Source organism: Chiloscyllium plagiosum, unplaced genomic scaffold (genome assembly GCF_037043375.1).
Source record: "Chiloscyllium plagiosum isolate Xiang-an unplaced genomic scaffold, Cpla_swu_hap1 HiC_scaffold_22, whole genome shotgun sequence".
Lineage (NCBI taxonomy): Eukaryota > Metazoa > Chordata > Chondrichthyes > Orectolobiformes > Hemiscylliidae > Chiloscyllium > Chiloscyllium plagiosum.
The window spans coordinates 56685559-56710359 of NW_028270160.1; the positions used below are offsets into that span (position 1 = coordinate 56685559).

The window sequence follows — 24801 nt, forward strand, 5'->3', positions numbered from 1 at the left end:
GGGTGGGTAGATTGCAGGGGCGAAGTAAGAAAAAGCTGGTATTTTTAAAAATCTCTGCCAGTGCCTCCACAACATCGATGGTACCTTTTAATTGCTCAAAGCACGTCACGATTTGAAACGTTAAACTGGTTTGAAATATCACACATTTGTTTGCCCTATTCAACCAGGAGCAAAGGTGGAAAGTATATTTGCATAAGGTCCTAAGAAATAGAAGAAGTAGGCCTATAATCCTATTCAGTCTGCTCCACCATTCAATAAGATCATCACTGATTGGACTGTGGCTTTAACTCCATCTTCTAGCAGCACCCTTGACTCCCTTAGAGATCTCTCACTCAGGTTTGCATGCATTCATTGATTCGGCCCTCTTTGCTTCCTATGGCAGAGAATTCCAAAGACAAATGATGCTCTGAGAGAATAAATGTCTTCTCATCTCCAACTTAATGGGAGATCCCTTATTTCTTAATTTATATATGCCGCGAGGTCTGAGAACGGATGAAGGATCACTGGACTCGAAACGCTGACCCTGCTCTCTTCTCACAGATGCTGCCAGACCTGCAGAATTTCTCCAGCAATTTATCTTTTTGTTTCAGATTTCCAGCATCTGCAGTTCTTTGTTTTGTTCGAGGGCAAACACTGTCTCAGCAGCAACTCTGTAAAGTCCCCTCAGAATCAGAGCTGAAAATGTGTTGCTGGAAAAGTGCAGCAGGTCAGGCAGCATCCAAGGAACAGGAGAATCGACATTTCGGGCATAAGCCCTTCCTGAAGAAGGGCTTATGCCCGAAACGTCGATTCTCCTGTTCCTTGGATGCTGCCTGACCTGCTTTGCTTTTCCAGCAACACATTTTCAACTCTGATCTCCAGCATCTGCAGCCCTCACTTTCTCCCCTCAGAATCACTATGGGTTTCAATTAGATCGCCTCCCATTCTTCAAAATTCCAGTGAGGACAGGCACAGGATGCTAACTTTCCCTCATAAAGCAACCACTTCCCCTCAGGAATCAGCTTCACGGACCTTCTCGGAACTGGACCAATGCAAATGCATCTCTCCTTATGTAAAAGAGGCCGAAACTGTATGCAATACTGCAGGAAGACATTCCCATTTTGATATTGCATCCACTGCACATTCCATTTGCCTTCCCAATTACTGGCAGCACTTGCATGTGAACTTTTGTGATTCATGTCCACAGAATTCAGTGTAATGCAGCCTCTCGCCATTTATGATGTGGAGGTGCCGGTGTTGGACTGGGCTGGACAAAGTTAAAAATCAACAGGTTATGGTCCAACAGGTTTATTTGGAAACACCAGACATCACAGTGCTGCTCCTTTATCAAGTAGCTAGTGGGGCAGGATCATAGGACACAGAATTTATAGTAACTGATCAAAGTGTCAGATACACCTGATGCAATATCTGGAACAAACCTAGATTGCTGTTAAGTATTAATCATTTAGAATGGGTTGCAGGTTTTGATTCATTAATATGTAAGTTCTATAACTTCTTTCAAGATTAGCAAGGCCGCCTATGTGTAGAACCACAGGAGATGGGGGAAATACTAAACAGTATTGTTCACTCTGGAGAAGGACATGGAAGATAGGGAAGGTGGGGAAATAAACACTGATACCTTGATAATGCCCAAATTACAGAGGTGGTGGTGCTGGAGGGGGTCTTAAAACGCATAAAGGTGGAAAAAATCCCCAGGACCTGATCAGGTGTACCCTAGACCTCTGTGGGAAATGAGGCCTTTGCTGGGGCCTTTGCGGAGGTATTTGTATCATCGATAGTCGTAGGTGAGGTGCCGGAGGACTGGAGGTTGGCTAACGTGCTGCCACTGTTAAAGAAAGCTGGTAAGGAAAGGCAGGGACCTACAAACCGGTAAACCTGACATCAGTGGTGGGCAAGTTGTTGGAGCAAATCCTGAGGGACAGGATTTACATACATTTAGAAAGGCAAAGACTGATTAGGGATCGTCAACATGACTTTGTGCGTGGGAAATCATATCTCACTAACTTCATTGAATTTTTTGAAGAAGTAACAAAGCGGATTGATGAGGGCTGAGCGGTAGATGTGATCTACATGGTCTTCAGTAAGGCGTTTGACAAGGTTCCTCATGGTAAACTGATTAGCAAGGTTAGGTCACATGGAATACAGGGAGAACTAGCCATTTGGATACGGAACTGGCTCAAAGGTAGAAGACAGAGGGTGGTGGAGGGTTGCATTTCAGACTGGAGGCCTGTGAACAGTGGAGTGCCGCAAGGATCAGTGCTGAATCGATAGGAATTCACTACCACAGAAGACTGTGGAGGCCTGGTCACTTATGAAAGAGATTGATTTTTTTTTAGATTTTAAAGACATCAAGGGGAAAATGGCATCAAAGTAGAAGTTTGGCTATGATTATATTAAATAGTAGAGCAGGCTGCAGGCGATAAATATTTGACTCCTGTTCCTAGCGAGCGTGTTCTGACATTTTAACACTGAGATAGCCCTGGCTCAGGGTCACCACTTCATGTTATACTGATCACGTTGGGCACTTCAACCCATTTCTCACATTCTGCATGCCTGACTACTCCAGGCTTGTCGCTGACCATGTCAGTTAGAACCTGTGCCAACCTCTTGCCCTGTTGTTGTAACTTCCAAAAACAGCTCAGCTTTCTCAGAGGTACGGAAGGATTAGTGCTCATCCACTACTTTATATCCTGCAGATTTCGCACTGACTCTGGAAGGAAATGTGTTCTGCATTTACCGAGTTCCCTTCACTACTTCAAAACACCCACAGTATTTCTCAGCCAATGCAGCACTTGTGAAGTGAGTTCACTGCCGTAAGTTACTACCCAATTTGCACACAAGGTCTTAGAAGCAATGGGAAGTCTTCAGAAATGTGATTACGAGAATCCAGAGAAAGTATATTCCTGTCTGGGTGAAAGGGAAGGCTGGTAGGTATAGGGAATGCTGGATGACTAAAGAAATTGAGAGTTTGGTTAAGAAAAAGAAGGAAGCATATGTCAGGTATAGACAGGATAGATCGAGTGAATCCTTAGAAGAGCATAAAGGAAGTAGGAGTATACTTAAGAGGGAAATCAGGAGGGCAAAATGGGGACATGAGATGGCCTTGGCAAATAGAATTAAGGAGAATCCAAAGGGATTTTACAAATATATTAAGGACAAAAGGGAAACTAGGGAGAGAATAGGGCCCCTCAAAAATCAACAAGGTGGCCTTTGTGTGGAGCCACAGAAAATGGGGGAGATACTAAATGAGTATTTTGCATCAGTATTAACTGTGGAAAAGGATATGGAAGATATAGACTGTAGGGAAATAGATGGTGCCATCTTGCAAAATGTCCAGATTATAGAGGACGAAGTGCTGGATGCCTTGAAACGGCTAAAGGTGGATACATCCCCAGGATCTGATAAGGTGTACCCTAGAACTCTGTAGGAAGCTAGAGAAGTGATTGCTGGGCCTCTTGCTGAGATATTTGTATCATCGATAGTCACAGGTGAGGTGCCAGAAGACTGGAGATTGACTAATGGGGTGCCACTCTTTAGGAAGGGTGGTAAGGACAAGCCAGGGAACTACAGACCAGTGAGCCTGACGTCGATGGTGGGCAGTTGTTGGAGGGAATCCTAAGGGACAGGATGTACATGTATTTGGAAAGGCAAGGACTGATTAGGGATAGTCAACATGGCTTTTTGCATGGGAAATCATGTCTCCCAAAGTTGATTGAGTTTTTTGAAGAAATAACAAAGAGGATTGATGAGGGCAGCGTGGTAGATGTGATCTATTTGGACTTCAGTAAGGCGTTCGACAAGGTTCCCCATGGGAGACTGATTAGCATGGAATACAGGGAGAACTAGCCATTTGGAAACAGAACTGGCTCAAAGGTAGAAGACAGAGGGTGGTGGTGGAGGGTTGTTTTTCAGACTGGGACACCTGTGACCAGTGGAGTGCCACAAGGATCAGTGCTGGGTCCTCTACTTTTTGTCATTTATATAAATGATTTGGACGCGAGCATAAGAGGTACAGTTAGTAAGTTTGCAGATGACACCAAAATTGGAGGTGTAGTGGATAGCGAAGAGGGTTACCTCAGATTACAACAGGATCTTGATCAGATGGGCCAATGAGCTGAAAAGTGGCAGATTGGGTTCAATTCAGATAAATGCGAGGTGCTGCATTTTGGGAAAGCAAATCTTAGCAGGACTTTACACTTAATGGTAAAGTCCAAGGGAGTGTTGCTGAACAAAGAGACCTTGGAGTGCAGGTTCATAGCTCCTTGAAAATGGAGTTGCCGGTAGATAGGATAGTGAAGAAGGCGTTTGGTATGCTTTCCTTTATTGGTCAGAGTATTGAGCACAGGAGTTGGGAGGTCATGTTGCGGCTGTACAGGACATTGGTTAGGCCACTGTTGGAATATCGCGTGCAATTCTGGTCTCCTTCCTATCGGAAAGATGTTGTGAAACTTGAAAGGGTTCAGAAACAATTTACAAGGATGTTGCCAGGGTTGGAGTATTTGAGCTACAGGGAGAGGCTGAACAGGCTGGGGCTGTTTTCCCTGGAGCGTCGGAGGCTGAGGGGTGACCTTATAGAGGTTTACAAAATTATGAAGGGCATGGATAGGGTTAATAGAAAAAATCCTTTCCCTAGGATGGGGGAGTCCAGAACTAGAGGGCATAGGTTTAGGGTGAGAGGGGAAAGATATAAAAGGGACCTAAGGGGCAACCTTTTCACACAGAGGATGGTACAGGTATGGAATGAGCTGCCAGAGGAAGTGGTAGAGGCTGGTACAATTGCAACATTTAAGAGGCATTTGGATGGGTATATGAATAGGAAGGGTTTGGAGGGATATGGGCCGGGTGCTGGCAAGTGGGACTAGATTGGGTCGGGATATCTGTTCGGCATGGACGGGTTGGACCGAAGGGTCTGTTTCCATGCTGTACATCTCTATGACTCTTTTTGGATAAGCCCTTGTTTTAGATGTTGCTTGAGGCATAGTGGCAAGGACTTTGGAAAACCTGTCCCTCTTTTTTTTTGGAATACTATCACAGGATACCTTGCACATACAAGAGGGTTTGATTTTAACTTCGCGCCTGGAACACAACTCCTCCCAACTGTGTTCCACTTGATAAGTTCTGTATCGGACTACTTCAGTTTTGTGCTCAAGTCTCAAGGCTGGGATTTGAAAGCACAACCATCTGGCTCAGAGGAAAGAGTATATCATCGAGCCAAGGCTGACACCATTAGATTCCTACTCAAAGCACTGGGACCAGATATACATAAAAAACATGCAGACTGAATTACCCGAGTAAGGTTTCTTCTTCCTTGCCCATCCCAATCTGCCTCAGATTATTGCAGCAGAGTGATCAAGGGTTAACGGATCTAACCAATGAATTGCAAGCTCTCTCGTGAGTTTAATATTCTGAGAGTTTAGTGTTCACTGAATGTATTTGCACGATTCAGAAACTGGGCAGGAATTTGAGGATAAAACAGATGTCCCAAATGTTCAGGTGTTTTAGCAATGAACCAAAACTCTACATCAAGTCAAACTGGAAATGAACGCAGACTGCACAAACCTGGTTGCAGATGTTTATGTCAACTCCAGCTTTGATATAGTCAAGTGCCTTCTCCAAGTTGCCCGCGCGAGCGGCTCGTAGGTAGCTTGCATTGGTGTCGGTCTATAAAGAGAAGAGAGAGAAAAGATATGGTTAATGTAACAAAATTAACTGCACACCTATTGGTGAAGGAGTTCTTCCATCATGTGAACAATTTTGACCTGATGAGATTTCCATTGAGTCTGGTGTCCCTCTACTTCATCCCCTTTGCCCTCAGCAGAACTTTCAGAATGTAAAAGGAGCAACGGGTGGTTATTAAGTGATGGTGCAGTATCTTTGTGCATGGAGAGTCAGTGACACTTGCATCCGTTTCACTTTGGCACTGCAGGTGGAGAACATTATCATATCCGAAGACAAAAAACAGATAATTGTGAAAACACTCACCAAGTCAGTCAGTGTCTTCAAAGTAATGAGAATCATAGAATCCCTACAGTGTGGAAGCAGGTCTTTTGGCCCATCGAGTTCACACTGACCCTCCAAAGAACATCCTACCCACTCCCAGCCCCCTGCACCATCCTTGTAAAGTTGCATTACCTGATCAAGCTAACCTGCACATCCCTGGACACTATGGGCAATTGAACATGGCCAATCCACCTAACCCGCACACCCCTGGACACTATGGGCAATTGAACATGGCAAAAGGGAAGACTGCAGATGCTGGAAATCAGAGTCTAGATTAGAGTGGAGCTGAAAAAGCACAGCAAGTCAGGCAGCATCCGAGGAGTAGGAGAATCGACATTTCGGGCAAAAGCCCTTCATTAGGACTGAAGGGCTTTTGCCCGAAATGTTGATTTTCCTACTCCTAGGATGCTGCCTGACCTGCTGTGCTTTTCCAGCACCACTCTAATCAAGACAGCAATTTAACATGGCCAATCCACCTAACCTGCACATCCCTGGAAACTATGGGCAATTTAAGATGGCCAATCCACCTAATCTGTGCACCTTTGGACTGGGAAGAAACCAGAGCACCCGGGGAAACCATGCAGACATGGGGGAAATGTACAAATTCTACATGGACAATCACACGATGCTGGAATCAAACCAGGTGCCTGGCGCTGTGAGGCAGCAGTGCGAACCACTGAGTCACTGTGCAGCCCAAAACTGTGGACATTTTTAGGCATAGTCTTACATCAGAACTGGTAGAGAACAGAGCTGTGTGGACCAGGATACCTGGGACTGTGTGTACATATAAAGCACATATAGAGTAAGAATGAGCTTCGAGATTGATGGACAGTTGGAAATGGTTGGAAGGACTACGAGGGAGGAATTAAGCACCATCACCATCACAAAAGAGGTAGCATTAGGCAAACTAGTGAGATGTTAGGCTGGTAAGTCCCCTGGCCCTGCTGGCCTACATCCTAGAATCCTAAAAGAAGAAGCTACAGATATAGCAGATAGGTTGGAAGCAATTTTCTAAAAATCTTTGGATTCTGTATAACTACCGGACGATTGGAAAACTGCTAATGAGATGCCCCTCTTCAAAAGGGGAGGGAGGGAAGCAGGTAACTACAGGCCGATTAGCCTAACGTCTGTTGTTGGGAAAATATTGGAATCAATTATTAAGGAAGTAATAGCAGCACATTTGGAAAATCACAATCGGATCAGCATGAATTCATGAAAGAGAAATCGTGTCTGACTAATTTATTCAAATTTTTTGAAGGAGTTCCAACTGGAAGCGAAGTGAACCAATAGACGTTTGGAGTTCCAGAAGGCATTCAACAAGGTACCTCACAAATGGTTAGGTCACAAAGTAAGAGCCAATGGTGTTGGCGGTAGTATATTAGCATGAATAGAGAATTGGCTCATGGGTAGGAAAGAGTGAGCAGGGATAAGGGCTTCAGGTTGGCGACCTCTATCCGGTGGCTTCTACAGAGATCAGTGGTGGCACTGCAACTGTTTACAATATATATTAATGACTTGGATGAAGGAAGTGAACGCATTGTAGCCACATTTGTTGATGTCACAAAAGTCGACGGATAGACAGATTGTGAGACAGATACAACCAGTTTACAGGGAGGTTGATTGGTTAAGTAAATGTGCCAAAAATTAGCAAATGGAAGATAAATGTTGGAAAATGTGAAGTTGTTCAGTTTGGAAGGGGCACAAAAGAACAGTGTGTTATTTAAATGGAGAAAAACTGCAGAAACTGCAACACAAAGGGCATCAGGGGTTACTTGTGCAAGAAACACAGAAAGATAGCACACAGGGACAGCAGGTAATCAGGAGCGCTAATGGAATGTTGACCCTTATTTCAAAAGAGTGGAGCATAAGAGTAGGGAAGTCTTACTGTAAATGTACAAGGAGCTGTGGGACTAAATCTGGGGTACTGAGAGCAGTTTTGGTGGAGGCGGTTCAGAGAGGATTCACTGGGATGAACCCCAATTTGGAGGGATTGTCTTATGAGCAAAGGCTAAACAGGTTGGGATGTTACTCACTGGAATTTTGAAGAATGAAGGGTGATCTCATTGAAACCTGTTGGATTTTTAAGGGATTTAGTAAATCCTGAAAGGATGTTTCCACTCATGGAAGAATCTAGAACCAGTGGGTATAGTCTCAGATTAAAGGGGTACCAATTTAAGACTGAGATGAGAAGGAATTTCTTCTCTGAGGATTCAGAGTCTTTGGAATCCTTGCAACAGAGAGCTGCATGCCAGAGTCCCTGTGTATATTTAAAGCTGAGACGGATACATTCTTGATCAGTTGGGGCGTCGGGAGGTATGGAGAAAGGGCAAGAAAGTGAATGTGAGGAATACTGGATCAGCCACGATCCTGTCAAATGGCAGACCAGGCTCAAGGGGCTGAATGGCCTGCTCCTGTGCCTATGTCTCATGATCCTATGGTTACTGACAGAAATGAAAATAGCTCAAGACAAAGAATGTATAAAGCAAAAGAGAAAGAATAACTAGGGCTGGAGAACAGGTTAAAAAAAACAGCACCAGGAGAGCCACATTGGAAACTCCTGCAGAGAGAAAAGCAAAGTTTTAAGGCATAGTTTTAAGATGAGAGGAGAAAAAATTTAAACAGGACATGAGGGGCAACGTTTTTGTACAGAGAGTGGTTCATGTGTGGAATGAACAGCCAGTCGAAGTGGTGGATGCAGGTACAGTTACAATGTTTAAGAGACATTTGGACAAATACATAAATAGGAAAGGTTTGGAGGAGTTGGGGCCAAATGAGGGCAAATGGGACTAGTTTAGTTTAGGAACATGGTTGGCGTGGACTAGTTGGGCCGAAGGGTCTGCTTTCATGCTGTATGACTCTATAACTCAAATTACATCAGGATTAAATAATGAAGGCTTTCACCGGGCACAACGAAGAGCCCTTCATAGCTCCCAATGGGACAACTCCAGGATGTCATTATGAAGTTCAAATACATGATTCAACAACCAGTACCCATGTTGAGTGTAGGAGTTGAAATATCTCCTTTATCTATTAAAACTACACATCAATTAACTTCATCAAATTAACTCTGAACTTACCTACTTGAACGCTTTTACTTTTATTAGTTGGGATGTTTATATGCCCCATATCCTCTCCCCAAGCCTCTGCTCACTCCCAATCATCAGCACAAATCAAGCTTTCAGTGTTAATGTGAGAAAGGACTTTTCAAGTCTTTAGGATGTCTCAAAATGCTTTACAATGAGGTACTTCTGAATTAACACTGCTGTTTTAATCCAGAGACAATGGTAGTCACAGTAAAGTCCCACCAACAGCAACGCATCTACACAGTGCCCCTCAGCAGCATCAAAAAGTCAGTTTCCAAATGAGCTTTGAGGATGTCTAGTTTTATCTCACCACTTTCTCTGCTGACCTCTCAGCTGCCTCTGTCCCTGGTTGTCCAACAACCCGGAGTTGATGAACAGACATTTCCTTCAATTGAATGTTGGGAAGGGTGATGTCCCTTCACTCAGTCCCACCACCAACATTGTTCCCGAGCTGCCAATACCAGCCCTCCCTCTCTCCACAAAGGGCGGAGTCACACCATTGCCACCTTTTGATGGTCTACTTTATTTTAAACTAAGCAGTTGACCCCATAACCTCTCCATCTCGATGACAGTCTGATTCCACATGGTCGCCTATATCTGCCCCGTCTCAGTTCATGTGCTGCATCGGAACATTTCGGATCTCGATGGACTCACCCACTGCATTCTCTTCATTTAGCCTCCTACGCTCCACCTTTCATAGAATTGAGGGCACCCAAGACTCTGCTGCCAGTATCCTAACTCGCACTAAATCCTGTTCACCCATCTCCCCTGTGCCCAATGAACTACAATGTCTACCAATGCCCCAACTATGGCCTTGGCTCTCCCTATCTCTAGAATCTCCTCCGGCCTTAATACTCGAAAATACGTCTGCATTCGCCCAAACGTTGGCCTCTGATTTTCATTGTTCCATTGTTGATAGCCTTGCCATTGGTTGCCTACACTTTAAGGTGTGTAATTCCTCCCTGGAATCCTCTGGCTATAGGACACTACACAAAACCTCCCTCCTTGACAAAGCTTCACAACCTGCCCCATTTTATCCTTAGGCAGCTTGATGTCAAATAGCATTAGACAACACTCTTATGATACACCTCGAGACGCTTCAGTGTGGTAAAGGTGTTATGTAAATTCACGTTGTTGTCATTTCTCTAAAAGCATGCTGGTTGCTCGAACATCTCCAGGGAGAGCTCCCCTATTGTTATTTGTAATAATGTCATGTTCGCAATAAAAGGACAGACACAGCTTTGGCCTATGTCACCTCCAGCAGCATAGCCCTCCTTCAGATTTACACTCCTACAGTCTGAGTAATGCATGCAATATGAGATTGCAGTTTGAGATCCAAGCAGTCAAACTGGCATCTAGTTGGATCAAGAATTTACAATGTTTGAGGCTGACAGTATTCACTCGAACGTTTCTTTCTTTGAAAAGCAAAAAAGGCTAAATCTGAGAATCCCTACAGTGTGGAAGCAGGCCATTTGGCCCATCGAGTCCACATCGACACTCCAAAGAGTATCCCACCCAGATCCACCCCACTACCCTATATTTCGCATGGCTAACCCACTGAGCCTGCACAAACCTAGATTGCTGCTTCACAGTGCCAGAGACCCGGGTTCAATTCCCGCCTCAGGCGACTGACTGTGTGGAGTTTGCACATTCTCCCTGTGTCTGCGTGGGTTTCCTCCGAGTGCTCCAGTTTCCTCCCACAGTCCAAAAATGTGCAAGTTAGGTGAATTGGCTAAGCTAAATTGCCTGTGTTAGGCGAAGGGGTAAATGTAGGGGAATGGGTCGGGGTGGGTTGTGGACTTGTTGGGCTGAAGGGCCTGTTTCCACACTGTAAGTAATCTAATCTAATTTAGTGTGGCCAATCCTGCATATCTTTGGATTGTAGAAGGAAACCTGAGCAAACCCACACAGCCACAGGGAGAACATGCAAACTCCACACAGACAGTCGCCCAAGGGGTGGAATCGAACCCAGCTCCCTGCTGCTGTGTAAACATGGTGACACTTTGACATAGAGAACACTGTGGTAATTTTGAGATCGGGCCAATTCACACACATCCAGCACTCTGTTGAAGCTAGTCCAACAATACGTCAGATCACTTGCCCATTTTACATGGCTGTATGTCCACATCAGACATAGAGCCAAAATAACTAGCCAGCAAGTGATTAAAGATTATCACACAACACTTTTGTTGTGTGACTGCATTTTGACAGGAGATATTACATGTTGCAAAACACACAAAATGAAATTTACCAGCTTCATTGGAAAGATTCTCATTTATTTATAGCACAATTATTTACATCACATGACAGCAGTGTCACTGTAGCTTTGCAACAGTTGCGCGCCATGCATCATATGAAGCGTCTCTCTCGACGCTGTGTGATTTGCTCCCTTTATAAATTTTGTAACAGCAAGTGTAGGAGAAAATTTGTCATTTGAAGGAGCTTAGGAAAATGGGGATGCCATTTAGTTCTTTGAGCTTTTCTTGCCATTAAATTAATCAAGGATGATCTCTATTTAGCCACCTTACATCCATGTCACTTAATAACCTAACAATATCGAGCAATATTACTTCTGAAATTATCAGTTGTCCTGTGCAGTTAAAAATTACACAACACCAGGTTATAGTCCAACAGGTTTATTTGGAAGTACAAGCTTTCGGAGCGCTGCTCCTATGTCAGGTAGGTAGTGGGGCAGGATCATGGGACACAAAATTTACAGTAAGATACCAAAGTGTCATACAACTGGTGTAATGCATTGAACAAACCTAGATTGCTGTTAAATCTTCAATCACTTGGAATGGGGATGCAGGTTTCGATTCATTAATATGTAAATCCCAGAACTTCTTTCAAGTCACATTCCCGAGGTAACTCAAGGTTTTATTTTTAAAAAGTGACTACTAGCTCAGGCAATGCATTAAAGGTGTGAGGTTAGAGTCTGTCTGTATCCCAACCTGGAGTCATATGTAGTGACCAAAGGAAACTGTTTCTCTGCACCTATCCAAAACTTCTTAATTAGACCACCCCATCATCTCCTATTATCCAGGGAACTTCAAGTCAAGGTGAAAGTGGGTACTGCAGATGCTGGAGATTAGAGTCAAGGTGAGAGCGGTGCTGGAACAGCACAGCAGGTCAGGCAGCATCCGAGGAGCAGGAATATCAACGTTTCCGGCAAAACTCCTTCAGCAGGAATGAGCATTCTTGATGAAGAGCTTTTGCCCAAAATGTCGATTGTCCTGCTCCTCGGATGCTGGCTGACCTGCTGTGCTTTTCCAGCACCACTCTAACCTTAACTTCAAGTCTAGTCTTAGCAACTTGTCCCGATAATTTAAATCTTTTAGCTCAGATAGCATTCCAGTAGAAGGCTGCTGCATCAGCGTCAGTAGCAATATACCCATCCTGAGGGGTGTGTCTCAGAACTGAATGTCGTACCTCAGGTGCAACTTAGAATTGGCATTAGGTTTTATTGTTACGTGTACAGGTATTTCTGGTATAATGCAATGGTTGCATTCCTATGCAATCTCGCGTTATAGAAAACCATTATACCTGTGCAGTTGAAAGCTTGCACTAGCCAAACAGCACCCACTATCCACTTTATAGCCAATTCACATTGATGAAGCACGCGTTAAACCGGAATTATTTGTACTCAAGTATAAAAATACAAGAGAGCCAGCACCACCATTCATTATGATCATGGCTGATCATCCTCAATCAGTATCCTGTTCCTGCCGTATCCCCATAACCCTTGATTCCACTATCCTTAAGAGCTCTATCCAACTCTTTCTTGAAGGTATCCAGCGACTTGGCCTCCACAGCCTTCTGGGGCAGAGCATTCCATACACCCACCACTCTCTGAGTGAAGACGTTTCTCCTCAACTCTGTTCTAAGTGGCCTACCCCTTATTTTTAAACTGTGTCCTCTGGTTCGGGACTCACCCATCAGCGGAAACATGCTTCCTGCCTCCAGAGTGTCCAATCCTTTAATAATCTTATACGTCTCAATCAGATCCCCTCTCAGCCTTCTAAACTCAAGCGTATACAAGCCCAGTTGCTCCAATCGCTCAGCGTAAGACAGCCCTGCCATTCTGGGAATTGACCTCGTGAACCTACGCGACACTCCCTCAATAGTCAGAATGACTTTCCTCAAATTTGGAGACCAAAACTGCGCACAATATTCCAGGTGCGGCCTCACCAGGGCCCTGTACAGCTGCAGAAGGACCTCTTTGCTGACTGGGGTCAACCTTCCAGATCTACAATATAGAGAGGACAATATTGATTTGTTATTCCATTCCAGTGAAATCCACTGGCAAGAGAAAAGATTGAAAGTATCAATGATTAGAATATATTTGCCTGGTCAGCACCAGTGGAGGCCTGGCTCTGGGCCATATATGACTCTGCTCTGAAGATGAGGATAATATTGGTTGCTGGGCACACGTATCACATGGCAACCAGAACAGTGTCGAAAAATGAAAGCTGCTTACGTTCCAACAAACCCATGTATGTTTTACCATACATAGCTAATGCACCAAAAATCTCATGCTTCTCAATCATTTGTATCTAAACACAGCAGAACGCCTTCCAGCATCACAGTTCTTTCGGTTTTTACTGTATTCAGCTATTTGGAAAACTGTAGTCTGCTCTGATTATTTTAAGGAAATTAATATTAATTTCTCCTGATTCCAGGGGATAACTGGAGACATATTGTAAAAGATGTAACCCTCAAGCCAGAGCTGAAAATGTGTTGCTGGAAAAGCGCAGCATCCAAGGAACAGGAGAATCGACGTTTCGGGCATAAGCCCTTCTTCAGGAATGAGGAAAGTGTGTCCAGCAAGCTAAGATAAAAGGTAGGGAGGAGGGACTTGGGGGAGGGGCGTTGGAAATGCGATGGGTGGAAGGAGGTCAAGGTGAGGGTGATAGGCCGGAGTGGGGGTGGGGGCGGAGAGGTCAGGAAGAAGATTGCAGGTTAGGAAAGAAGTGCTGAGTTCGAGGGTTGGGACTGAGACAAGGTGGGGGGAGGGGAAATGAGGAAACTGGAGAAATCTGAGTTCATCCCTTGTGGTTGGAGGGTTCCTAGGCAGAAGATGAGGCGCTCTTCCTCCAGCCGTCGTGTTGCTATGGTCTGGCGATGGAGGAGTCCAAGGACCTGCATGTCCTTGGTGGAGTGGGAGGGGGAGTTGAAATGTTGAGCCACGGGATGGTTGGGTTGGTTGGTCCGGGTGTCCCAGAGGTGTTCTCTGAAACGTTCTGCAAGTAGGCAGCCTGTCTCCCCAATATAGAGGAGGCCACATGGGGTGCAGCGGATGCAGTAAATGATGTATGTGGAGGTGCAGCTGAATTTGTGGCGGATATGGAAGGATCCCTTGGGGCCTTGGAGGGAAGTAAGGGGGGAGGTGTGGGCGCAAGTTTTGCATTTCTTGCGGTTTCAGGGGAAGGTGCTGGGAGTGGAGGTTGGATTGGTGGGGTGTGTGGACCTGACAAGGGAGTCATGGAGGGAGTGGTCTTTTCGGACCGCTGATAGGGGAGGGGAGGGAAATATATCCCTGGTGGTGGGGTCCATTTGGAGGTGGCGGAAATGACGACGGATGATACGATGTATATGGAGGTTGGTGGGGTGGTAGGTGAGGACCAGTGGGGTTCTGTCCTGGTGGCGATTGGAGGGGTGGGGCTCAAGGGAGGAGGAGCGGGAAGTGGAGGAGATGCGGTGGAGAGCATTGTCGATCACATCTGGGGGGAAATTGCAGTCCTTGAAGGAGGGTTGTACGGTATTGGAACTGGTCCTCCTGGGAGCAGATGTGGCGGAGACGAAGGAATTGGGAGTATGGGATTGCGTTTTTATAGGGGGCAGGGTGGGAGGAGGTGTAGTCTAGGTAGCTGTGGGAGTCGGTCGGTTTATAGTAAATGTCCGTGTTGATTTGGTCGCCCGAGATAGAAATGGAGAGGTCTAGGAAGGGGAGGGAGGAGTCTGAGAATGGTCCAGGTAAATTTGAGGTCGGGGTGGAAGGTGTTGGTGAAGTGGATGAACTGTTCAACCTCCTTGTGGGAGCACGAGGCAGCGCTGATACAGTCATCGATGTAGCAGAGGAAAAGGTGGGGGGTGGTGCCAGTGTAGCTGCGGAAAATGGACTGTTCCACATATCCTACGAAGAGGCAGGCATAGCTGGGGCCCATGCGGGTGCCCATGGCTACTCCTTTGGTTTGGAGGAAGTGGGACGATTGGAAAGAGAAGTTGTTCAGGGTGAGGACCAGTTCAGTCAGTCGAAGGAGGGTGTCAGTGGAAGGGTACTGGTTGGTACGGCGGGAAAGGAAGAAGCGGAGGGCTTTGAGTCCTTCATGATGGGGGATGGAGGTGTACAAGGACTGGATGTCCATGGTGAAGATAAGGCGTTGGGGACCGGGGAAGCGAAAATCATGGAGGAGGTGGAGGGCGTGGGTGGTGTCATGGAGGAGGTGGAGGGTGTGGGTGGTGTCATGGAGGAGGTGGAGGGCGTGGGTGGTGGTTTAACCCTCAAACCAGGACCAATCACCAAGATATGTTGAAGATAGAAAAAGCCAACAGGTCACAGAATCATAGTCATAGAATCATACAGTACGGAAACAGATGCTTTGGTCCAACCAGTCCATGCCTAATATAATCCCAAACTAAACTAGTCCCACCTGTCTGCTCCAGGCCCGTATCCCTTCAAACCTTTCCTATTTATGTACTTATCCAAATGTATATTTTTAAAACATTTTCTCTCCTCTCATCTTAAAAATGTGTCCCCTCGTCTTGAAATCCATTTTACCTTAAACCCTACCTGTACACCTCATTTATTTTATAAACTTCGATCAGATCATCTCTCAACCTCCTACGCTCCAGTGAAAAAGGTCTTGACCTATCTAGCCTTTCTTTATAACTCAAGCCTTTTGGCAATATCCTCACAACTTGGTTCCAAATGTTTCCTCAGAACATTTGTCCTTATCGGTAAATGTCCCTCAATAAGGTTTGGAGCTTGGAGTCTCCAATCTCCGCAGAATGTTTGAAAGGTTGATTTTTCAGATTTGCTTCAGAGAAGTGCAGGCACCTCACGGTGAATTTTCCAGGCTGGCCCTCCAGCTAAGAGAGCTAGACAAGAGGGGGGGGTGCTTTGAATGATTGGGTGCAGTGCACCTGATCTGCAACCTCCCCAATTTCCTCACTGAAGCTGGTTTCCACTTATACTTATTCCCAGCTCCAGAGTTAATTTCCTAAACCATGCTGTCACTTTTACCCCTCTCTCCTGGTCCAAGAACATCCCTAAAACCTCGATCTTTGATTCGCCTGCCCTAATCTCTCTGTCTGCCTCAGTGCCAAATCGTGTCCGATTGTCATCCTGTGAATGGTCTTGGGCCATTTATAGAGTCATACAGCATGGAAAGGTTGATTGTCTTACAGCATGGAAACAGAGCCTTTGGTTTCATCTTTTAAAAAAGGCAGCAGTTAAATATGCTGTTGTTGTGATTTTTGAGCCAATCAGGAGCATTGGTGAATCACAGTTAGATGTCACATTAGTGCAGCGATGGTGCCTTCCTGATCATGACTCTGTGACATGTTGTTGGGGCAGAGTTGATATAGCTATACTCTGCATCAAACGGCTGCAAAAACAGATGTGGGGAGTTCTTGACAATAGAGAAACTGAGTGAGACAGGATATCACCTCTTTCCCCAGTGCTGACTTCCATCACTTGAATGCCCCCACAAAATAAATCAATTGCTCATATTTTTTACTTCCTTTTATGGAGTGAAACTGACAGCCGTCTTTGATGTTTCTTGCATTGTTATTTCAATCACCATAATGACTGTAATTATTAAGGTGAGCTCTCAGATAATGAGTCAACAGCCTTATGCAGGGCGAAACCTTTTCAGATAATTGAAAAGAGTGCTGCTAATTATATTCCATGCAGTCTGATCGAAGCACAAACACTTCTGTTTCCACCCCCAGGCATCGTCAAGCTAAGTGATTGAAAAATGCATGGTCTTCACTTCAGCAGGTTTGCCTTTCGATGCAATGGTTAATTTTACAGAAATAACATTCAGTCGATTAGAGGGTGAGAACTACACAATTGGCTCATTTGAATTTGACTGGGTGCCAGCCTTTGGGAAGAGTGCTGTGTGGAACATGTCACATAATATGCTTTTCTCCATCCAGAAAGGTAAACATTGTCTAGTACAAGTGGACCACCCACTTCTCAACAGCCACATGCAGGTTGTCTCTTAGAGACATTAGAAAGAGCAAAGGCCATTCAGCATCTCACCATTGCTAACTCTTGTCAATTTATCATGGCTGATGAGCAACGCAGTTCCATTTTCCTCACACTGTTCCAAACCTATTGATAGCAAGTCTTCAAAGATTCAATAATTTACGAACACACATTGCCTTTTGGGTGCTCCCAGTACAACACCCTGTGTGAACAGCTACGAACAGTTAGAGAGTCATTGAGCACAGAAACAGACCCTTTGGTCCAACCAGTCCATGCCAACCATGTTCCTGACCATGTTCCCAAACTAAACTAGTCCCACCTGCCTGTGTTTGGCCCATATCTCTCCAAACATTTCCTATTTGTGAATTTATCCAAATTCTTTAAACATTGTAACTGTACCTGCATCCAACCCCTTCCTCTGGCAGTTCATTCCACACATGAACCACTCTCTGTGTAAAACGTTGCCCCTCATGTCCTTTTCAAATCTTAATCCTCTTACCTGAAAAATAAGCTCCCTAGTTTTGAACTTGCCCACCATAGGTAAAGGACCCCTGTCATTCACATTATCTGTGCCTCTCGTGATTTTATAAACCTCCAAAAGGTCAGTCCTCAACCTCCTAAGCTCCACTGAACAAAGTCCCCAGCCTTTCCAGTCTATTTTTATAACTCAAACTCTCCATTCCCGGCAACACACTGGCAAATCTTTTCTGAACCCTCTCCAGTTTAACAGTATCCTTTCAATAACAGGATGACCAGAACTGCACACACTACTCCAGAAGAGGCCTCACTAACATCCTGTTATAACTTCAACTTAACGTCCCAACTCCTCCACTCAAAGGTCTGAGCAATGAAGGCAAGGATGCTAAATGCGTTCTTAACCACCCTGTCTACCTGTGATGCAAATTTCAAAGAATTATGTAGCTGAACCCCTAGCTCTCTCTGTTCTACAATACAATCCAGGGCCTACTATTAATTATGTAAGTCCTGTCCTTAGTTGTATTACCAAAATGAAATACGTTCTGATTAGTTACTCTTGAATCTGCTGGCTTTAACTTTGTATGAGGAATGGTCAATTCAGCTGTGCAAGAAATGAAATGCCTTAAGACAGTATAAGCGCAATAACATGGTCAAGAAGTCCGTAATGATAATGGGTCTGGAAGCCTGAGGATGATACCCAACATCTTACAGCTATTATGACACTAGCAAGAAGAATATCATGAAGGAAATGTTGAAACTTTTGATTCCATTGTTATCAGGGAGCGAGGACTTGAAACAGTGTAAGGATCAGCCTGTGTGATGCTTATCAATATGTGAAGGAGGGGTGGTGATGGGGGGGGGGTGAAAGTTTCAACAGTCAAATAGGACATTTCAAATCTGTTCATACAGACTGTATCCTTGAGGGGTAACAGCACCTTTAACCACTCCCAGAGTTAACTATATTGCGAGTAGCCAATCACTATAGGTTTTGAACATATGTACAAGGGGGTATAACAAAGGCAAATCTTTTCTTTGTCTCTTGCTGTGCAGCTGGACATAAGCTCACAAGCTAAAGGTTACGTGCTTTTCTCCTGCAAGGTCTAATTTGCATCCAGGTGTCAACAGGCATGAGGATATTGGAGTGGGAACGTGTAGTAATGTTTGAAGTCTCCTGGCCCAGTCTAAGACAAAAAAAGGCCGCTGGGTGACAGAGACACTAACTTTACCGTCTGCTCAAGTAACAAATGAAGAGTTCGGGAAGTGAGTTTGGGGCCTGTGTGACCATTTCAGGCCTCGTCAGACACCAGGAAGTGCGAAACTTTAATCTCGTCGTTTTAACCAAGACAGGAAACTGGATGAAACAGGCCAGTTGTCGTGCAGTTTGAAAGCTAAAATGAACACAAATTGGATTGGGAAGATCCAGTTTCTGTGGGCTATTTGTCAAGGAAGGGCACAACTGCATTGAAAGTAATCAGTTTGACGGTTTTGACTTTGTTTCGAGTCTCACATGATGTTATTCACCTGGCCATCAGCTGTCAGCGGGTGATTCACATCCATGTGATTATGAAACATAGTTCATAAAATTAGCTCAAAAATGTATAATCCTGTACTGTTGCCTGTCTTTATTAATTCTATTTAAGTCTGAACCCTCAGAACAGGTCAAGTGTTACACCACTAATTGCTGGGACTATTCAATTTTAAACCCTTCAAATCAAAATGCTGTCACAACTCACTTGGGCAAAACATAAGATTACAGGGTGGGGATCAGCCACAGTGAGGTTAATGTGGGGAAACAGGGGATCTCCATTATCTGGTTTTCATCAGCCATACCGTCCTGCTGTATGTTCTCCAGTTTACCGTTTGTCCATATCAGCACTATAGAGGGCTACATAAGGTTTTGGTGGTGTGCTGTAGGTTGACCCACAATTCTATTAGGGAGGGAAGAAAATTCCAGGATTTTGACCCAAAGACTGAAGGACACATTTCCAAGTCAGGATGGTGATTGGCTCGGAGGGGAAATTATAGGTGGAGTTTCTGCATGTATAAGAAGGATGTTGTGAAACTTGAAAGGGTTCAGAAAAGATTTACAGGATGTTGCCAGGGTTGGAGGATTTGAGCTATAGGGAGAGGCTGAACAGGCTGGGGCTATTTTCCCTGGAGTGTCAGAGGCTGAGGGGTGACCTTATAGAGGTTTATAAAACCATGAGGGTCATGGATAAAATAAATGGACAAAGTCTTTTCCCTGGGGTGGGAGAGTCCAGAACTAGAGGGCATAGGTTTAGGGTGAGAAGGGAAAGATATAAAAGAGACCTAAGGGGCAACGTTTTGTGTACGTACATGGAATGAGCTGCAGAGGAAGTGGTGGAGGCTAGTACAATTACAGCATTTAAAAGGCATCTGGATGGGTATATGAATAGGAAGGATTTAGAGGGATATGGGCCGGGTGCTGGCAGGTGAGACTAGATTGGGTTGGGATATCTGGTCGGCATGGACAAGTTGGACCGTGCTCTATGACTTGATGACTCTATGTATCTGCCACCCTTGTCCTTCTAGGTGGTAGTCATCATGGATTTGGAAGGTGTTGTCTAAAAGCCTTTGGTGAATTTCTGCAGTGCAACTTGTACGAGGTACACACTGCTGCTACTGAGCATCGGTGGTGGAGGGAATGGATCTTTGTGGAAATGGTATCAATCAAGCTGGCTGCTTAATCCTGGATGGTGCCAAGATTCTTGGGTGTTGTTGGAGCTGCACCCATCCAGGCAAGTGGAGGGTATTCCAGCAAACCCCCCCTCAACTCATGCCTTGATGTACAGCACAAAACAGAACATTTGACCCAATCGATCCATGCTCAATCTAGATTATAAACCACTTGCGCCTCTTTTCATTATTCTTCACCTAAATATGCCGTCAATAATCCTCCACCTCTTCTCCCTGGTGTCCTTGTCTTTATCTATTCTGTTTCAAACATTGTGATGACATGTTCCAAAATCTTACAAACAGAACAAGATACTGTGGTTGCTGGAGTCTGAATTAAAACAGAATCTCAGCAGGTCTGGGAGAGAAAGTTGATATTTCGAGTCCAAAGACTCTTCTTTGTAATTCACATTCTTAATCTTCAAGGAAGGAAGAGTCTTCTGAATTTGGAATTCTTTGCAACTGTTGAATATTGGTGGACTCTAGTTATGTTCTACCCCACAAGGAGAAACATCCTCTGTGTGTTTTCACACTTTCAAATCATTTTAAACACATCTATTAGATCAGCCCTTCAGCCTTCCTTGTTGAAGAGATGTAACCTGTCCATGCTTTCCTGAAATATATACCCACACATTCCCAGCATGATTCTGGTAAATCTTCTTTGCACTTACTGCAGTACCCCTACCTACCTTGGACCATAATATATATTCCCAGGAAAACCCTTTCACTGCTTTTATGCAATGATTATATTGAGAGCTGGATTAACATTACATCTTCGGAATTCCAAGGAAATTAGCACCTGTCTGAAAATTCATTCTGGTCCCTGAAACAAAAAGTGTTTGGGTGATTTCAAATTCTGAAAAGTCTCACCTTGGTATTTCAAAATATGGTTACAGTAAAAGTGTTGGCATTTATATTGTGGCTTCCATGCCCCCCAGAAAGCCCTCAAATGCCGAAACAACCGATGAAACACATTTAACTGGGGGTCATTATTACAAAACAGGAAATGCAGCAACAATTTTGTACATAAGAAGATCCCACAAACAGCTGTGGGATAAATGTCAAGTCAGTGAGAGACTAACTGTTTCTTTCCCCACATATGTTGGGGACCTACTCAATACTTCCAGCATTTTCCAATTTTAATCTCAGGCTTCCCAGCATCTGCTGGTGTGTATGTACAACCACTTTGTTGGGAATTGGAAATGGAAGGTTTCTCAACACAATGAAGCCTTGATCAGTTTCATGGAGATTCCAAAGAACAAAAGTGTCTGAGAACTCCATGCATGGGACACAGGGAAGATGACACATGTAATATCACTGGACTGAAAATCTAGAGGCACGTCATTTCAAATCCCATCTGCTGGAATTTAATTGCAATTTCTTAATCTAGATTATAATGCCACTCTCAGTGATGAAGACCAGGAGGCTATAAATTAAAGTTCACTGAGGAGATCTGGCCTATATGTGACTCCTGACCCACAACAATACGGTTGATTCTTAAGTGCTCTGTGAAATGGCCTGGCAAGCCACTTAGTTCCAAGCATGGGCAACGAATGTTGCTCTTATCAGCAGTGCACACACAGAATCCCTACAATGAGGAAGCAGGCCATTCGGCCCATCAGGTCTACACCAATCCTCCAAAGAACATCCCACCCAGACCCACACCGCTCCCTATTCCTGTAACCATGCATTTCCCATGGCTAATCCACCGAGCCTGCACATCCCTGCAGCAAGTTTGTCCTAACCAAAGCCTGTCACAGGACATCTAGCCCTCTAGAAATAACACCACACAGCTGGCTTGTTTTATTTTTTAAGCAAAACCCTACTAATGTGTGGCAAGGCTTTCATTTTCCAAATAAGTTCAGTATTCTTCCAACCAAACATTTCCATTCACCTGCCATGGAACCTCATTCGCCAGTTATTTGTAGGGAAGGAAGCAGAGTAATGGTGTTGTCACTGGGCCAATAATCCTGGAGTTACGGGTTCAAATCTCACAGTGACAAATGATAAAATTTGAATCCAATCAAAATCTCGAATAAAAAGTGAGCCTAACTGTGACTAGGTAACCACTAAGAATTTTTTGTTTGTTTGTTTTGGATGTGAGCATGGCGAGCTCGGATGGCATTTACTGCCCATCCCTAATTGCCCAGAGGGCATTTTAAAATTCAGCCACATTGCTGTTGGTCTGGAGTCGCATGTGGGGCCAGACCAGCTAAGGATAGCAGATTTCCTTCTCTAAAGGACATTAGTGAACCAGATGGGTTTTTCCTGACAATTGGCAATGGTTTCATGGCAATCATTAATTCCTTAATTTCAGACTGTTATTGAATTCAAATTCCACCATCTGTTACGGCAAGATTTGAACCCTGGTGCCCAGAATACTACCTGGGTCTCTAAATTAACAGTCGAGCGATGGCACCCCCAGGCCTTCACCTACTCTAGTTTTAAGTTACCACTTCTTTAAAAAAATGTGGTTCACTACTGCCCTTTAGGGAAGGAAATCTGTCTGATTTAGTCTGTATGTAACTCCAGACCCATAGCGATGTGAATCATAGAATCCCTACAATGTGGAAGCAGGCTATTCAGCCCATTGAGTCCACACTGGCCCTCCGAAGATCATCCCATCCAGACCCAGTCCCCTTCCCTATCCCTGTAACCCTGAATTTCTCACGGCCAATCCATCTAACCTGCACATCTTTAGACTGTGGGAGGAAACTACAGCACCCAGAGGAAACCCACGCAACATGGGGAGAATGTGCAAACTCTATGCAGACAGTCATTTGAGTGTGGCACTGAATCAGATTTGTGGCGCTGAGACAGTAGGCTAACCACTGAGCCACCATGCAAAGATAGTGAGAGGCATGAATGCTGACAAATATTACAGAAACAAATAATTAAAACTGATTTTTCATCCTGTAAAATTATTTATGTCCTACCATAACTTGCTGCAGCTCTCCTCTACATTGACCCCCGTGTACGCCTCCCAACCCTCAGCTAGGAGAAAGTGAGGACTGCAGATGCTGGAGATCAGAGTCAAAGAGTGTGGTGCTGGAAAAGCACAGCAGGTCAAGAATCCTGATAAAGGGCTTACGCCTGAAACTTTGATTCTCGGCTCCTCGGATGCTGCCTGATGGGCTGCTCCTTTCCAGCACCACACACTTCCAATTCCCACCCTTCGACCCAATTTGGTATCATCCACAGCTTTAGAAATTGTGCTTTTGATTCCTAAAACCCAAATCATGCTTGAAAATGGCTTCTTCAGAGTCCTTTCCTGCAGCCTGTAAGCACCATCCACCAAACTGATTTCGACATGAGTAAGGCAGGAAAACATGAGGCTGGCTTTAATCCCACAGTTGCAGAATTAGGAGTACAGCAATGCTGTCAACAGGAAGTGGAATAGAGCCACTGGTGATCTGCAGTAATTGGCATCTTGGTCTAAATGCCAACTCTATGAGTCGAGTGTGAGAAGATAAACACCAGTTGAAAGGTTTCAACCGGTTCCAGACCAGAAACCGAACGGAAATGAGTCAATTATCTTCACAAACCACACTGGAGCGAGTGCAGAAAATTGTTTTGAAGCACAGATTCAGTCGAAACAATTCACAAGTGGCCACAGTCTCCTTGCGTAGGGACCTGAGGTACTGAACAGGAGGAATTCAGAGAACTGGGAGTGCAGGCCTGGTCTTTGGCCAGCACCCTTTCCCTGGCTGGGGCAGTGGGAACCCACAGTCGCTGTTTCACTCCTTGTTCGTGAGATGTGTATCGAGAGCAGGCTGAATGTGACACTGTTGCCAAGCCAAGAAAATTTGCGCCAGCCCAAAATTTTACCCTGACCCCGCAAAACAAAATGCTGTTAAGACATGCAGATCTGAACTCTCTACTCTCAGTCTTTCAAATGGAAGCTTCGAAAACAACAAAGACCTGCATTTATATAGCCCCTCTCATGACTTCAGCAGTCTGAAGTTCACCTGATGAAGGGGCAGGGCTCTGAAGGCTTGTGATTTCAAACAAACCTGTTGGACTATAAGCTGGCGTCATGTGACTTCTGATCTTGTCCACCCCAGTCAGACCCCACCACACCAGGACTTTTTGATGCTGCAGTCGTTCATGCAAAAACTGGGAGTGCAGCAAAGCAAGATCCCACAACCAGCGATCAGATATGAATCAGGTCGTCAGTTTTCATTAATGACCTTCGAAAGATAATTCGGTTCATCCCTCCACAGATGCTGGACACCTGCTGGGTACTTCCTGTGTTTACTCTCAGGCTAAAAGCATCTGCCTTTCATATCTGTAACTACTTTGTTGGGAATCAGGAATAGAAAGCAAAGTTCCTCA

General features: G+C 44.7%; 1 protein-coding gene across 24 annotated transcripts in view; it reads right to left on the minus strand.

Moving 5' to 3' along the window:
• The window catches only part of ank3b (ankyrin 3b), a 754625-nt gene that overhangs the window by 248120 nt on the left and 481704 nt on the right, over nucleotides 1-24801 (minus strand). For all 24 annotated transcript variants that reach the window (XM_087999088.1, XM_087999086.1, XM_087999102.1 and 21 more), the window contains exon 2: nucleotides 5560-5661. In XM_087999088.1, the coding sequence (XP_087855214.1) occupies nucleotides 5560-5661 (102 nt within the window). The remainder of the gene's footprint in view (nucleotides 1-5559; nucleotides 5662-24801) is intronic.